At 37.9% G+C, this 17,873-nt stretch overlaps 1 protein-coding gene across 23 annotated transcripts in view; it reads right to left on the reverse strand.

The window, feature by feature from the left end:
* Positions 1–1,908: 1,908 nt before the first annotated feature.
* The window catches only part of LOC113054233 (protocadherin gamma-C5-like), a 101,104-nt gene continuing 85,139 nt past the window's right edge, over positions 1,909–17,873 (reverse strand). For 9 of the 23 annotated variants that reach the window (XM_026219618.1, XM_026219619.1, XM_026219615.1 and 6 more), the window contains exons 2-5: positions 7,333–7,391; positions 6,797–6,850; positions 4,927–5,045; positions 1,909–3,775 (exon numbers count right to left, since the gene is read on the reverse strand). In XM_026219618.1, coding sequence (XP_026075403.1) covers positions 3,546–3,775; positions 4,927–5,045; positions 6,797–6,850; positions 7,333–7,391 — 462 coding nt within the window. In that variant the 3' untranslated portion in view covers positions 1,909–3,545. Of the gene's footprint in view, positions 3,776–4,926; positions 5,046–6,796; positions 6,851–7,332; positions 7,392–9,976; positions 14,046–14,363; positions 17,271–17,873 lie in introns of those variants that run through there. The other 14 variants (XM_026219627.1, XM_026219628.1, XM_026219622.1 and 11 more) reach the window with 6 other exon arrangements.

Genomic DNA, 17,873 nt, shown 5'->3' on the forward strand with positions numbered 1-17,873 from the left:
GTCAGAGATGAGGGAACTTGGAGCTAGTTACTTATTCATTCATTCATTTAAAAAAGGTAAACATTGTAAAGCAAGTTATTTATTTATTTATATAACAATGGATGCCTTACATTTTTCAAATGCATATCAATAATAGTTTTTTTTTTAATATTTGTTCTTTTATAGTAGATAACAAAATACATTTATAATGTTAAATATTCATATTTTAAATAAAGATATTTTAATATAATCTTCAAATGATTTGCTCTCTGACTGCATTAGCGATTGGTCTTTCATGCAGCCTTGGGTGTGATTTTGTTGAGTTGCTGATTAGCTGCATAATCTCTGTGGAAGAGAGGAAATGGGGACTTTAATGCTGAAGCACCCGCTGTCTTGGAGAGTTCCCTGTCTGAAGCAGTGTGTTAATGCTATCATGTCCCAGTACAACATCTTAGACAGAATATGAACATTTTTCTATATCTATACAATTTTCAAAAAGAAAATAATGCTAGATCGACTCTACTTATTGTTCTAGTTAATAGCATATTTCATATGACCACTAATCCAGCTGTCATCTCTACCCTGTGGCGCTTCTCAGGATACCTTTGCAGTGGTTTATTTAAGGCCAAAACTTTGCCCTTTAAGTGATAGTTCACTCAAAAATGACACTGACCCTTCAATTTATCATGTCTAAGAATTGAGCTAATGGAATTAAGAAACCCGTTTTGTTATTTAGTATATTTGGTTGTTGAATATTATAGTTGGCCCCTTTAAGGTCAGTGACTTGTACTGTTTGCTGTGTGTGTGCACACTGCATTAGGTGCATTTCACCTGACAGATTCTGATTACATGCTTCTTGTTTATCAGATTATTGGAGTCCTTCTCTCAAGACAACCACTGCAGTTTTGTGGGATGTCAGCCATTTTTGTGGGAGAGGAAATGGCTTTGCTGAGAGCAGGTATGCTTTAATAAAATATAGGGGGATAAGCCTCTAAAGTAACTCATCTAATTTGAACATGTTCTCGGCTGTACTCGATACAATCTATAATGTGATCATGTAAGTGAATGCAGGAACACACAACCCCCAGTTTGAACCACTCTCTGGACTGTAGATAGCTTTTCTAGTTGCATCAATAGTCACTTTAATGTAGAATCCAACATTCTTGTATGCGGCTGATGCTTTATCCATGACATTTTGGTACATGCTGTTTCATAATAGCTGGTGAGTCAAGTGATTTCTGAAGCTGAAATGAGAGCATTCATTTTTCACACAATTCATTGAGACAAAACAGCAATTTATATATTTCATATGCTTTAATATGATCAGGTGTTTAGGATCTTGCATGAGCTTTAGAATATATTGGGCAGTTTTATTCATCTTTTGATTGTACAATTTTCTGGACATTCTCCAGCAATCTCTTCAGTGTACTGCGAAGAGTCATGTTTCTCTGCCATTTGGAGCACCTCTGTTCATGTATGTCTCTGCTATATATGGATGCACTAGAACAGAGCTGATGCCCTACTTCCGAAATCTCTGCAGAGCTCCCTCCTTCTGACGCCAGCATTCTTATTCTTATTTGTGAACTGAATCAATAATGTTTCTTAAAATTGGTCATATGCATTGAAGTTGCAAATATGAACAATTGGAGTGTTTTCTTCTTCTTTTTTTTTACAATTTTAAAATTATATTTTTTACACTGGATTCATATATATATATATATATATATATATATATATATATATATATATATATATATATATATATATATATATATATATATATATATATATATATATATACATAATAGTGAAATGTTAATTTCAGGTTTAATAACCAGGTTAATTCATTTAACCTGGTTGGATATGAGTTACATGCCCACAGTTATGTTCACAGACAAAACAATTACAAAAAAATAGCTCAACCATGACTGTGAGTTCTGACAAAATTTTATTTCAAATGTAAGTGTTCCAATAATAAAGTAAAACCTAAATCAACAGCCATATAAATATTAGCTAATAAAATAAAGAGTAACATGAGGTGCTAAGCATTTCTTAAAAGGAATCACAGTCAAATACAGAAAGTTAGCCGAGCAGCAGACAGACATTTATATACAGTATATAGATAGATAGATAGATATTCATAGTCAGACAGGATTGGCATTCCCGTATCATTACAGACTGAATGGAAGTACAAGCACAGAAAAGTACAGTAAGATGTGGGGAGGGGTGGTACTCTAAAGACAGTTAGTATTGTCTGTTATCTTCAAAGTTTTAGGTGATTGGAGAAAAGGAAAGAAAGTATAATCAAGGGTGAAAAACACAAAAATATTCACATACTCCACAAGCCTTAAGCTACGATTGTATGTCTTCAGAAGTTAAAGTATGTATAGTTTGGTTAGTCAATGATCTTGAAACTTTTCTTCCTACAACACTACACTGGATCTTTTTTCTATCCTCTTGTTTTGTTGCATTTAAAAAAAAGAAATACTGAAACATTCCTGTAACAGCCAGCCCTTGTGGCTCTACTGTTTGTACAGACAGGTTACACATGTTATATACACTGTGGTGGTGGTTGGTGCAGAAAAATGGACAGAATCCTTCCATCTAAGATCCACTCAAGTACAGTATTTCACTTAAGTTATTCATTAGTCTTTCCGTGTTCATCATTTGTTTCTTTCTTTGTGGTTCACTTCATGTTTTCCATTAACTCTTAGCACATTCACTTTGACTTAAATCTTTCTTTGCAGGGATGAGGTATATTTTCTGATCTTCAAAAACAGTTTACATTTCTTGCATTTCAAGGATTCTTATAGCAAGCTAACAGGAAATAGAAGCAAAGAATAGTCAAATGTTGTTAACCTAACATTTGGCTCTGCTTAACTTAATCATTAAGACGTTAATGAGAAGGCTGAATCTATTTTTAAATACCGTGACAACAGCCCAGTGTCTCACCGAATGCAAATGTAGTCTCTTACTCCACAAACTAGTTAAATATACTTTCATGTGCCCTTTTTTTAAGTATACACTTTTCTCTGCATAGTTCAGCTCAATACTCTTTTTTTCCATCAAGGTGAGATTTGTGGCACATTGTTAAAAAGCCTACAAGCATTTCATTTTGTAACCACAAGAAGCATCTAACTTGCTTTGAAAAAAGAAAAAGAAAAAAATGACAGAAAGCTGAAACATGACATTTGAAAAAAAAAAAGAAGACATTTATATTTTCTTCTTGTTTTAGTAATGCTATTTACAGGACAGAGTTATCTGTCAGTAAAAGAGCTTCAGGAATCTGAACACATCTCCTCTTGTTCAGTCGTTCTTTGTTTCAGAGACAGAACAGGAAATGCTTGATTTTGGGGGGTTATTGAGAAAGATTCTGTAATGCAATTCAAAATGCAATAAATGAAGATAGGGAAATCTAAAACAAACAAATTAAAACCTCACAGATAAGAACATTAAATGTAAAAATAGTTGATTCTTTAACCAAGCCTGTGGTCTCGTTATTTTGAGGAGAGATGCTCAGATCCTGGTGACATATTTCCACTGCTTTGATAGTGCTTCCACGCGTCTTACTTCTTGTCTTTCTTAGTAGGCTTCTTCTTGCTGGCAGGAGTCTGAGCTGCCTTGGGGGCTTCAACAGGAGGGAGGGCCTGGGGAGGGGGAAGGGCCTGCTGGGGTACCTGTTGCTGAGGGTTGGCCATGAGAGTGGCGGTACTACCCGGGATGAAGACGTTCTGGCGGTAGTCCGGGCCATACTGTGGATTGTAGCGAGGGCCGAGAGTTGCAGTGGCTTCACTTACTTTTGAGAGCAATGGTAGGGTGAGAAAGAAGAAGAAGAAACAGAAGCGGGTAGAACAGGAGACAGAGAGATGGGACAGGTTAGATATGGGTTGGTTCGGCACAGAGCACATAATTCAGTCACTCATGAACCGCATTGCAGCTTCCTCAGTGACCTGCTTCTGCTTGCCCATCCCCCATGCATTATATATGCCATAACACCGACACACATCACACACTCAGCAACACGCTTACAGAACAGAAAACATGTATACAGAAGAATAGCACACTAAAACAACACTTTTTTTACAGTTCTTGTAAAATACATTGCGAATGGAAGTGACATTGTCCTCTAAAATAAGTGAGGCAACTCTGCCTTTGTCCCCAATGTATAAATGTGTTTCTTCTCCACAAATTCACAATGAAATTGTAGTAATGCAATTGTTAACCAAAATCCACACTTGTGAAATTTGAACCAACAGATTTAGATAATGTGATTTGTAGTGTAGCTTCCAGTATGTATATGTGAATGTACTGTAAATTAGACTCTTGAGATTCTGTTGATGTCCATCTAGGCTAGAGAAGAACATCAGCACAGTGCTATCATTCTGACTGCAGCTGCCGAGAGGGAGAAAGGCTCCATTATCTCTTTACACTTAATTAGTTTGACAGTCTATAACAGTCAATAAATAGTGAGATCCGTTTTACTCTGGAAGCCGCACTCTATCTTTTCTTTCTTCTCTCACTCCAGCTCCCTCTTTCCTTACATTATCCAGTTATTAACAGTCTTCAGAATCTGGCCTTGAGGACTGATGCATCCAATAAAATATAGCCTACTGTATGTGGACAAACAAGACCGGTGCATGCTGTGTTTTCGATGCTGGTGGGTTGATTTTTCCCCAACAGCTTGCTTAATTAGTTTAACCAGCAAGATTATCATGAGAATTTAGCTTGTTAAGCTGAACAGCCGGAAGGATATTTCCAGCAGAGAAAGGTTTTTGCTTTACAAGCGAAATTTTTATGACATTATTGTTGGCTATGCTATTCTTTTCTTACAAGCTTAGTTTTTCTTTTTCAAATGTTAATGGTCTCTCCACGTTCTCACATTTGCTCTCATTCTAATGTGGTTTTATAAAAGAGGGAATAATAATAATAAGTGAGATTGAGATTCACCGTTGGCTGCCACCATCATCGCCTGGAACTGTTCAGCTTCGGTAGGGGGGTTGGGCCACGGTCTTGTTCCCGCTATCACACCAGCACTGGCACCTGCCTCATCAGGATGAGCTCCAGCCCTAAATGACAGAGAACAGGGTTAGTGACTCGACATGCATTCAAACACGTTTATGGTGCTTTTTTTCCTTGCCTTTTCCCTCTCACACATGTACGATAACAGCAGCCACCACGTTTGCTAGCATAAATGCGCCCGGTTCATTAGTTGAGACAGCCATTTTGTATGACAGGGCAGAACAGTGCATGGCAGTCAGAAAATGGAGGCTAAAGTTGACAAAGCAGCAGTAGACATGAAGTAAACAGACAGATGCACTGATCAGAATACAGTTGTGTCTGTTTATACCATGTGGCTTTACAGATACACTTTGACATTTGATCAAACCACAACAAGCTTTTTTTTAAAGTTCATCCCCCCTTCAATTTTTTTTCTCACTTACCCTCATGTTGTTCCAAACCTGTATAACTTTCTTTTTAATCTGTAAAACACTAAATAGAAAATGCAGTGGCAGAAGTCTAGTATAAACCAGAATAAATAAATAAATTCCTGCACAGCACTCAAACTTGCATCCTTGTAAAATGTTATTAGCTCAGCAACGTTTTGAGTCAATTGATGTTATTCAGGCTTATAAAACAAAATCTTCATATCAGTTAATGTAAAAATAAATATCTCATTAAATATGAGTATTTACAATGGATAATAATGATAAATTCCCATTAAAGGTTCACTCCTTATTTTCAGTGCCTTTTGTATCCCCAGTAAGGATCATGATCTTACTGCCTTATCTTAAGGCTGTCTGTCTTAGTCATAAATAACATAATTTGACTTTTCTTTTTACATTTTTTGATTTTAGAAGTAATACTTCTTTCAGATGAATTTTTTTTCCCAATTAATTTAATTTAGCAATTATAATAAAGGTTTTTAGTTTGTTCCTCAAGTTATTGTCTACTCCTTTATTTTGACTACTGTCCATTCAAATAAAACTGTCCAAATAATTAATAAATAAATAAACATCACTTCCTTGGAGGGAAAACAACTTGGTAATTTGAGTGTGCTTTAAATAAGGGCAAATGGGCAAAGGAACATTGGAACACACTCACACACACACACACACACACACACACACACACACACACACACAATATATATATATTATTAGTAGTAGTCTTTTAATTTGTTTTTCATTGTCATTTCATAGATTATTTTCCCCTTTAGATGCAAGTTTGAGTAGTGTATTACAATTTTTATTTATTATTATTTATTTATTTATTTTAATTTTTTCAACAAAAAAAAAATCTTTGAATTTCTTCTCTGTTTTATTTTTGGTTGAACTATCACTTTAAGTATATTTTGATTATTACAGGCTACTCAGTTTCAAAAGGACATGACTAAAAATCTGATTGTTTACTCTCTCTCCCTGCCCACACAGACAGATTGATAGCAGATTCCGTACATAAGGACAGAAATATTTCTCTAATCTTCAGGGACAGACTTCACAGACTTGGCTCTACAAAGCCAAAAATAAATCAAATTGTAACAAACAAGTTTACTAAGCACACGCAAACACTGCAATGGCAACCCTCAAAGCAAGATGCAACGAACAGCTATGAGCGATACACATACATCCAAAAGCCGTATCCTCAAATGAACCAACTGCACGTAATTTGTGTTCACATTTATATGTGTAGGAACAGACTGGACAGCATGTCGCTGGAAGCTGCAGGACACATAATCTGAAAGATCTTAACACAACATTCTACTAGAAGGCTACACCGGGTGAAGTCAAACGCTACCACACACTAGACTTCACTCTACCTGGACTTCTCGTATGGAGTCCATCTCTGCTGCAGGGTGTGGAACCTGTGTTGGCTGAAACATAAGCACAGGAGCATACAGCTCAATCACCCTGCTTCTGACCAGAGACTGACCAGAGCACATGGATGGGTGAAAACGTCTTTCAGTTTCCTTTAAGTTTAAACCGTATATTTTAAGACGTTTTGTCTCACAGGTAGTTACTTCACTTTTGTATGTTTCTATCTGATAATTGCTATCCTATATATTTGTTGCACAATACTTTTTCCCCTCCACGTGATTTCTTTTGTTTGCAAGATTTTTGCAGGTATATTCTACACAGGATTTCTTTTGAATGATTTTCTCTGCAGGATTTCTTTGCATGGTTTATTGTGTAAGATTACAGTACTGTGGTAAATTGCCATTAACATTTTATTCATAAAATGGGCGATGATGGGCTGAACATACAGATGAACAGTACATTATTTCAGACTCTAATCTAGATATTTTGGTATTTGTTGATTTTTATGTATAATAAATAAACTGAATACAACACTTACCCACTGGGTCCAGGTCTCTGGTTCGGGGGAAATCTCCAGTCAGCATTAGGGGGCTTTTGCTGAAAATGAGAAAAAAAAAATACTTTTGTCAATATTTTTGGTTGGCATAGAGATAAATATCCAATATTGGTCCATTCTGGAGTGCAGGTCCCTCCATCCTGTCATAGGAGGTTAAAGTCCTGAAATACAAACTGGTATTATTGACAGCAGATTTGATGTGCTTCCTCTATTTTCTATGAAACTGCACCTTTGCTGAGAAAGAATAAGTTGAGGGGAGTAGTGAGAAACAGAGCAACAAAGAACATAAGGTAGAAAATAGGTTGAGGGAGGGAGAGTGTATGTGAATAATTGAAACTTCGATCATGTTGCTGTCATGCATGAGTCCATGTACATGAGGACAATACACATAAGTCTGTATCAAACAAAATACGAGCTCAGTTGTAGGTGGATTAGATTTTTTTCATAATTTCCTTAGTATCACACACAATTCTATTGCATTTCCCCACACTGAGTCGAGTCATTATGATGCAAGATAGCAATCAAAGCATGTGCAATATCACACTGTAATGATCCTCCAAACTTTAGTGAAGATTTCACAAAGACAGGCTGCTATTTGGGACTGCTTATAAATCATAATGACTGCCACAATCTGCCTCACCTGACTTGAGTATTTGAGCACACTATTCTCAGTCATAGCCCCTCTCAGATTCATACTGTTACATTTTCTGTCATTTTACATTTTCTAAGTCACTGGGTCTAAAATTAGCTCAGATTGTGGCCTGATTCTTAATACACTTGGCATTATAGAGTGCTTGGTCCAAAAAGTGAGTCATAGTGACTAGAGCCTTACTGTGAATTAATGACATATTCAGCGTGATTTCCATCTTACTAGAAATGATACCACAAACATCTGACCTGTGTATGTTTTTTTTTTTTCATTAACAGATGTATATTTTGCTTACACCACAACAAAAGTTTAGTGTCAGTAAGACTTTTTTTAAATAAATTAATACTATAATACTATTTAGCAGGGATGCATGGACATAGTCATAAGTGACAGTAAAGATACTTACAATTGTACAATATTTCACAATATTGCTCTTTTAATTTATTTTAGAGTACAGAATCAATCAATCGATAAATCCTTGGTGGGCATAGGAGACTTTTTTTCTCATCAAACATTAAAGAAATCATACCAACCTCAAACTTTTAAATGGTAGTCTATAATATTTCCTGAAAATCTGTCTTTTTGACAGTTATATGCTTAGAGTGCTCTGTGGGGCCTTAACAAACACAAAGTCGTTCCTTCTGGATATAGTAGAGAAACCAGGCGTGTATGTGTGTATGTGTAAATCCCAGGAGACCCCCAAGACCTCCATGTATTTAATAGGACCATCAGTATTTAGCTGCATGTGGAGGTCATTGTGTTGGTGCTCATGAGATGTATGCTTGAAACCGAGATTTTGCATGAGGCACATAACATAACCATGATGGCTGAGTCTGTGCACTGCTACAAAAATTATAACCAGGAATGAAACCGTTATAATGAAGGATAATGTAATTATGAGGTACAAAGTGAGGTCAGACCCTTTTGGACTTTTGGAGGTAGAGTTCTTAGGTTCAGAAAAGACATCTGAAGCTTTCTCAGCCAGAGTGATGTTAATTACCACACTAGCAGAGAGAGAAGAGCTGCGTCATCTTTTACAATCACAATGAGGCTAAAAACAGACTTGCTGTTCTCTTATGTAAGATTATGGGCTGTACGCAGCTCTCCAGTATGTGCGCCTATGTGAAATATTTCAGCATCAAGCCATGAGAAGCTGTAGAATAAACAGGCATTGTAGCCACTATCACCACCATTAATGTGATGCGATTGACTAAGTGTCCGATACCAGCCGTGCTAGGCACCAAAAACTGCAGTGTCCCATCGGATGGGAGTGCAGGATATATAAGGACAGGAGGATGATCATTCTGATCTATAATAAATGCATGCACCATAGTGTTGGAGCTTTGAGCTGGAGTTCCTCTATCAAGAACCTGCACTATAAATTGAAATGCATTAAACTTTTCATAGTCAAAATTTCACATGGCATTTATCTGCCCTATCTGGGTTAATAGATGCATATGAAGACACAGACCTTCCAAGAGCTTTGCACTCCAAAACTGAGAAATAAATAGTAGAATTCTCACCCACATGGGTCTGAAGCAGACACGGACAAAAGGGAAGCATTTGGGGCATTGTTTTCAGCTATGTTCACAGAGAAGGAAGGCTGTGAAAAGATGGGGGGGGGGGGGGTTAACATTAACCTCTGCAAGATGTAACATTAAAGATTCCTGCGAGGAACGAGGTGGGAATCCAGAGTCTGTGGCAGTCACAGTAATAGTGTATTCAGCCACAGCCTCTCTGTCCAGCAGGCCACTGGTCATCAAAGTGAAAAGCCCTTAATAAGGCGAAGTCGTTTTAAAAGGCAACCCATAAGGGATGTGCATGCTCACTTCACCATTTTCCCGTCTTCATCTTTTACTTTGATTAGGGCAACGACAGTGCCTGAACTCATATCTTCAGAGATTACAGGAGAAACCACATTATTGTTGATAGCAAGGGTGTTGTCACTCACGTCAATAATCTTGATTAAAAAATAAAAATAAAATAAAAACATTTTCAGGGGTGTATTTATCAAACATGTAATATATTTCACCATTTTGTCCACAATCGCCATCAGAGGCATTAAGAATTGTAACTAACGTTCTACGATGTGAATTCTCTAAAAGTGTGACTCTTTGTGTAGGATTATGAATGTGTGGTGAGTTGTCATTGAAATCTAGAATATCTATATTAAAAAAATGGCACTATTGCTGGGCTTTTCTGGACTGCCACCATCAACTGCTGTTAAAACCAATCTAAATTAGTTAGTTTTTCTCTATCAAGAGGCTTGTTCAAGACTAAAATTGGGATTTTGCTTCCGACACTTCTGTACATTTACAGTTTCTTCTGTAAACATAAAATTATAATTTTGACAAAGAAATTAAGCGCGCAGTGAATTCACACCCACATCAGAGTCATGCACACTTTCTTAGCGAAACATAGTGCCTGGAGCAGCCGCTTCTAAAAACTTCTACAGAAATGTTTCGGCTTTGGAAGTGTGGGCCATTGTGGTCAACATCCACAATTTATATCATAACGTTGCATATTTCCAAAGGATTTAGAGGAGAAATCTGAATCAGAGTGTGACTATGTAAATTTCCTCTGCGCATACTTTCTCTGTCCATTGTGTGCTTGACCAACAAAGCTCCGGATGTCAGGTCTATGTCAAAATACTTAACATTAGAGTCCAAGATGATTCGCATCTCTCTTAAAAGTATCACATGGACGTCCACTCCTTAGTCAAGTGGCTGACAATAGTTCCTGGTTTAGATTCATCATCTTTATATTATAAAAGTTCTGAATCGTGCGTTGCAAAACACACAATTTTTTTTTTTTTTTTAACAATCCAAACTGCAGCCCAGTCCAAAGATCTCTGACAAAGCTCTTTACTCTCAATTTTTAATTTAGTACTTGCACTAGTAGCTACAGACTCCTTCGGTGTTTTAGTTCATGCATATACTACATCGCAAGACATTTCTGAGTATATGCGAAAAACCTTTTATTCTGTACCCATGATCTCCACCATTTGTTCTAACGTATCTAAACTAACAATACAGCTCTTAAGAGCAACAAGCCTGCGTGGGTCTGGGAAAAGAGTTAAAAGGGCTGGGGATAAAACGTGAATTTCTATTGAAGGAAAGTTGCTTTGTTTATAGACAAAAGCACACATTGTGCTGTCCAAGGTGCTGAAAGTAATGTCTCTCCATCAGTTACGTATAATTAGTGTATATAACCATAACTTGTTTAAATCTACGTTTGTCTCACCTGTTGGCTCTCGAACGTCCACGCGCTGTCTGGTAATGACGAATCAAGCACGTTTAGCGTGTCTGTAAAGTTTGTGGTGCTGCTGGGCTTAACGAGGGTGAGATCACTGAATTCTGACATTGGAGAGAGATAGGAGCCAAAGGACTGACTCTGAGACATCATGTCTCCTCCCAGAACCTCCACATATTTAATGGGTCCGTCAGTGTTGAGCTGGATCTGCAGGTTTCTGTTGGGGTTCTTGTAATCTGAGTTTGTCCTCCTGATACAGCAGCTTGAGTCGCCTCTAATGCCTCGCGCACATTTCACTAGTAAGATGAAACACGTCAACAGACACAACAAGGACACGGAAGCCAAAGAGATCATTAGATATAAAGTAATTTTGCCACTTTTCTTGTTGGGCTCGATAGTTTTCTCTCTGTAGTCTGAAATGGGTTCATGAAAGCCGTCCTCTATCAGTATATCCACTGTGACTGTGGTGGACTGGAGCGGTTCTCCATTATCCTTTACTTCTATCAGCAGTTTCTGAGAGGAGTCATCGTGCTCTGAAACAGCGCGTTTAGTCCTCACCTCTCCCGTATGTAAATTGACACTGAACAGAGACGCGTCCGTGGCCTCCGCGAGCCTGTAGAACAGCCAGGCGTTATGACCCGAGTCCGCGTCCACTGCTGTTACCTTAGTAACGAGGTGTCCTGCTTTAGCAGAACGGGGCATCCTCTGATGAGTAACAGACCCCATGGACGTGGACGGGTAAATGACAGCAGGTGCGTTGTCATTATGGTCCAGAATAAACACATACACTGTCGCGTTACTACTTAAAGATGGAGTGCCATGATCTTTAGCCTGAACGATGACCTCATACACTTTTATTTTTTCAAAGTCAAACGAAAGCATGCTAAATATGCTTCCATTTTCAGAGTTTATGTACATATACGAGGATATTGGAGTATCCCAATTTTTAGGGTTCTCAATAGAGTATGATATTTTACCATTTACGCCGACATCAACGTCTTGAGCAGATACCGAACAGATAATAGAGCCTGGAGTGTTATTTTCTTTCACGTACACATAATACACGTTATCAGGGAACTTTGGGGCATTGTCGTTAACATCAAGAATTTTAACTGGAATTATTGTTTTGCTATTTAAAGCGGGCGAGCCCGAGTCAAATGCAGTGATTTCCACGTTATACTCCGGGTAAGTTTCCCGGTCTAAAACGCCGTTTGTAACCAACGAATATTCGTTTGAAAAAGATGGTTTTAAAATAAATGGAATATCAGACTGTGTCTGCAGACTGACTTTTCCATTGTCACCAGAGTCGATGTCCCGTGAGCTTATTAACGCTACAACTGTCCCGCTTGGCGCGTCCTCCCGCACAGGGTTCGGTTTAGATGTCAGCACTATTTGTGGTGGGTTGTCGTTAATATCTGCAACTTCAATTTCAACCATACAATGGCCCTCCATTTCGGGAACCCCTCTATCTTTGGCACTGACCTCAATGTTGTAAACCGGAGTGGTCTCATAGTCTAACTCACCGTTCAGGATAATTTCGCCGGTTTTCTCGTTAATACGAAACAGTGAGCGCAACTCATCAGATGTGTGCTCCCCTAAAGAATACTGTATATCTCCATTAGGACCTTCATCTAAGTCCGTTGCTTTAACCATTAAAAATGACGTTCCTTGCTTGGCGTTTTCATTAATGGCCACTTTGTAAACTCTTTTCTCAAATACGGGGTTGTTGTCATTGTTATCCAGGACAGTAATGTTTATTTGTGAAGTTCCAGATCTAGCCGGAGTCCCCCCGTCTAACGCAGTTAGCATAAGCTGATGCATCGGTTTCTTCTCGCGGTCAAGGGGTTTCTCCAGTACTAATTCAGGTACCTTGCGCCCATCTCCAAGGTCTTTTACTTTTAAACTAAAACACTCGTCTTTGCTTAAAGTATACGATTTCAAGGAATTACTGCCAACATCTGGGTCTATTGCGCTCTCCAAAGGAAAGCGCATTCCAGGGACAGTGGATTCTGCTATCTTTAAAACGCGGTCTGTAGACTGAAAATGCGGATAATTGTCATTAATGTCCTGTATGTCGACTTCCACTCTGTAAAGTTGTAAAGGCTCCTCGATAACAATTTGAAGAGGCAGTAGACAATTTGCGTGTTTTCCACAAAGGATTTCTCTGTCGATTCTCTCATTAACCACAATTTCTCCTCTTCGTAAATCCACTCTGAAATACTGCTTACCTGATTCAGAAGCTATTCGCAATTTACGGTCATACAGCTCAGATATTTTCAAACCTAAATCTTTTGCAATATTTCCAACAACAGCACCCATATTTAATTCCTCGGGAATTGAGTAGCGAGTCTGTCCTTCTGTCATACTCCACAAAAGAAGAAAGAGAAAAAAGAAGAGCAAATAATTCCTCCGACATCTGAATGACACCCTCTTTGTCATTTTGATTTTAAATCCAGACGATTCACCGTTCGAACAAAAACTAGGGGTACCACCAAGATGACAGTTTCGCGTTTCCATTTTGTCTCAAAAATATGTTAGAATCCATTTTACAAAACAGATTAGAGCATTTCTCTTCTCTGCCTGCACTGAACGTTGTAATGTCGGTGGGGGAGGGAGTAGATCTCTTTGTACAATTCTGCATGTGATTGGTGCAGAGATAAATGCAATCTTAAAGGCACAGCACAGCACCTGCCGTCAAACTCACACCAAATAACATTGCAATAAAAGAAGAGTATTATGTATCATGAGTGGCCATATTTTATTTGATGTCTTTTTTTTTAGATTTATAGATTTCAATAATAATGCAATAAACCTACATTATTTGGTAATATAATATTTTATGTTGATGATGATGATGATGATGATGATGATGATAATAATAATAATAATAATAATAATAATAATAATAATAATAATAATAGTCAGTATATAATAAGTATTTAAAAATGTTATATGCATATAAACACACACACACACACACACGTGTGTCTGTGTGTTTGTGTTCAGACAAGAGTACATATAGTGCTGTCCAAGGTTCTGAAAGTAACGTCATCATATCACTGTTAAGTATAAATAATTTACACATTAACTTTTTACATCTAGGCTTTCTCACCTGTTGGCTCTCGAACGTCCACGCGCTGTCTGGTAATGACGTATCAAGCACGTTTAGCGTGTCTGTAAAGTTTGTGGTGCTGCTGGGTTTAACGAGGGTGAGATCACTGAATTCTGACATTGGAGAGAGATAGGAGCCAAAGGACTGACTCTGAGACATCATGTCTCCTCCCAGAACCTCCACATACTTAATGGGTCCGTCAGTGTTGAGCTGAATCTGCAGGTTTCTGTTGGAGTTCTTGTAATCAGAGTTTGTCCTCCTGATACAGCAGCTTGAGTCGCCTCTAATGCCTCGCGCACATTTCACTAGTAGGATGAAAAACGTCATCAAAGACAACAAGGACACGGAAGCCAAAGCGATAATGAGATATAAAGTAATTTTGCCACTTTTCTTGTTGGGCTCGATAGTTTTCTCTCTGTAATCTGAGATGGGCTCATGAAAGCCGTCCTCTATCAGTATATCCACTGTGACAGTTGTGGACTGGAGCGGTTCTCCATTATCCTTTACTTCTATCAGCAGTCTCTGAGAGGAGTCATCGTGCTCTGAAACAGCGCGTTTAGTCCTCACCTCTCCCGTATGTAAATTGACACTGAACAGAGACGCGTCCGTGGCCTCCGCGAGCCTGTAGAACAGCCAGGCGTTATGACCTGAGTCCGCGTCCACTGCTGTTACCTTAGTAACGAGATGTCCTGCTTTAGCAGAACGGGGCATCCTCTGATAAGTAACAGACCCCATGGATGTGGACGGGTAAATGACAACAGGTGCGTTATCATTATGGTCCAGAATAAACACATGAACAGTTGCATTGCTGCTCAGAGGTGGAGAGCCATGATCTTTAGCCTGCACTACAATTCTGATTAGCTTCATTTTCTCATAATCAAATGAGCTCATGCTGTAAATAGTTCCGTTCTCAGAGTTGATATAAAAGTACGATGATGTTGGAACTTGATTAGAACTTAAATCCAAAACTGAGTAAGTGAGTAAAGCGTTCTTGTCTCGGTCAATATCAACTGCAGATACAGAAAACAATGACACACCTGCCAGATTGTTTTCGTTTATGTAAACGATGTATGATGATTGTGAGAAAAGTGGCGCGTTGTCATTCACGTCAAGCACTTTCACATTTAACGTCTTCGTAGTTTTTAAAGGTGGAACACCAGAGTCCATGGCCAGTATTTCAAAATTATATTCAGAATGAACTTCACGGTCTAATAATGAGTCAGTAATTAAAGAATAGTGGTTATCGTAAGATGCTTTCAATTTGAAAGGAACATTCGTGTGGACAATTAGCTCGACTTTGCCATTGTTACCGGAGTCCAAATCTTTGACGGTAATCAGAGCCACCACAGTTCCCACCGTTGCATTTTCAGGCACATGACTCGATAAAGATGTCAGGATAATCTCTGGAGGATTGTCATTCTCATCTATGATATCTATCTGAACCGACGACTGTCCTTCGAGCTCTGGATTCCCTTTGTCTTTAGCACAAACATCAAACATATACGTTTTTTTATTCTCATAATCTAGGTTTCCAATAACTGTGATTTCGCCGGTTTCAGCGTTCACACTAAAAACATTTCTTACAAGATCTTGCGTATGCGCACCGAATGAATACTGTATTTCACCATTAGGACCTTCATCCAAATCGGTGGCTTTTATTTTGATCACACTTGATCCAAAGGTGGCTCTTTCTAGTACAGATGCTTTGTATACAGCAACTTCAAATTTCGGTTCGTTGTCATTTATATCTTGAACGATTATTAGCAATAAAGATGTTCCAGATTTTACTGGATTGCCACCATCTAAGGCAGTTAATATTAGCTTGTGTATAGACTGTTTCTCTCTGTCTAAAGGTTTTTCAACCACGAGTTCAGGTACCATTCTTCCATCTTTTAACGTTTTAACATTAATTCGGAAGAAATTGTTACTGCTAAGTGAGTAAGTCTTTATGCTATTGCTTCCAACATCGAGGTCCTCAGCACTCTCAAGGGTAAATCGTGCGCCTTGAGCAATGACTTCAGGTATTTTTAATGTGGCATCTTTTGTATGGAAGTTAGGTGCATTATCATTTATATCTTGTATTTCTATTTCAACTTTATGCATCTGTAATGGGTTCTCAATTACGATCTGCAGTGGCATTAGACAACTGGCGCTTTGTCCACAGAGCGTCTCTCTGTCTATTCTACAATTAAGCACCAGATCACCCTTCCCTGAATCTACACTAAAATACTGCTTATTCGACTCAGACGCTATTCTTAACTTACGCTCGGCGATATCTGAGATATCAAAACCAAGATCCTTGGCGACATTCCCAACGATAGAGCCTTCCTTTAACTCCTCGGGTATTGTGTAGCGAATCTGAGCTCCAGCTTTATTCCACAATAGAGAGAAAGAGAACAGCCAAAGCGCTGCCCATTTCCACACTCCGTTCCTCCTCATTTCTGTGTCGCGTTCGTTATTCCCATCTACAAATCTTCATCTTACTCCCTCATAAAAACGAATGTTGTTTTCCATTTTAAAATAAACGTGTACTCAGCCCATTTTCGTTGTGGTGATCAGCCTCATAAAGCGTTCATGTTTTATTTCACACTAAAGCTCTCATCATACTCCTCCTCTGGCTGGGGGAGGGAGTAGATCCCTTTGTACAGTCTGAAGCACGATTGGTACAGAGCTCAGTGCTCACTTATCCAATGGATGCTTTGCTGTTTCTTAAAGGGGTAACCAGTCCTCTGTTGTATGCATTACGGCATCTAGTTGACAGCTGTGATCTAAAAAATGCTGTTAGCCTCAGACTGATTTCATCTGCTTAGACGGGAAACTTCTTTACCATGTGCAAAGCACATTTCACATGTTTTTTCATATGTAATTCTAACATGCGATTGCACTTGTAAAATTCATGTAGTTTTTTCTGTAAGGGAAATATTAGAACATATTTTTAAATGTGGTATTTAAAAAACAAAGTGAATAACTTTTTTAGTTCTCATTTTTTTATGAAGAGGAAATACAGTTTCACACAAAAAGTATTTTTGATCCTAATTTATATTAAGTGGCCTTAACTACTATGTACATACATCAAAAAATAAGTACAGTGTACTTATTGTATTCATATTGTATTGCAAAACCTGCTATTGAGGTGGGACACATACGGTCAGGTTTGGTGTATGGGCAGGTTTACGTGTGTGTGCTAAGGTGTAAGAGATTGGTCAGCACTGTTATTATAAATGTAATTACATAAAATTAATTACAGATGTAAGTACATGCAAGCATTTTTAAACTATAAGTACAGTATAAAAACAATAATATAAATATGTACACAATAAGTGCATTGTACAAAATAATTAATTTAAATATAAGAACATAAATGTTAAGGCCACTTAAGATAAACTGGGTCCACATTTTTTTTTTTTTTATATATTTTTTTATATCTATATTCTAAATAACTTTTTTTTTTATTATTACTATTAGTAGTAACTTTATTTATTTATGTATTTATTTCATTTTTATTCAACA

The sequence above is a fragment of the Carassius auratus genome, chromosome 35 (assembly GCF_003368295.1).
Source record: "Carassius auratus strain Wakin chromosome 35, ASM336829v1, whole genome shotgun sequence".
Taxonomy (NCBI): domain Eukaryota; kingdom Metazoa; phylum Chordata; class Actinopteri; order Cypriniformes; family Cyprinidae; genus Carassius; species Carassius auratus.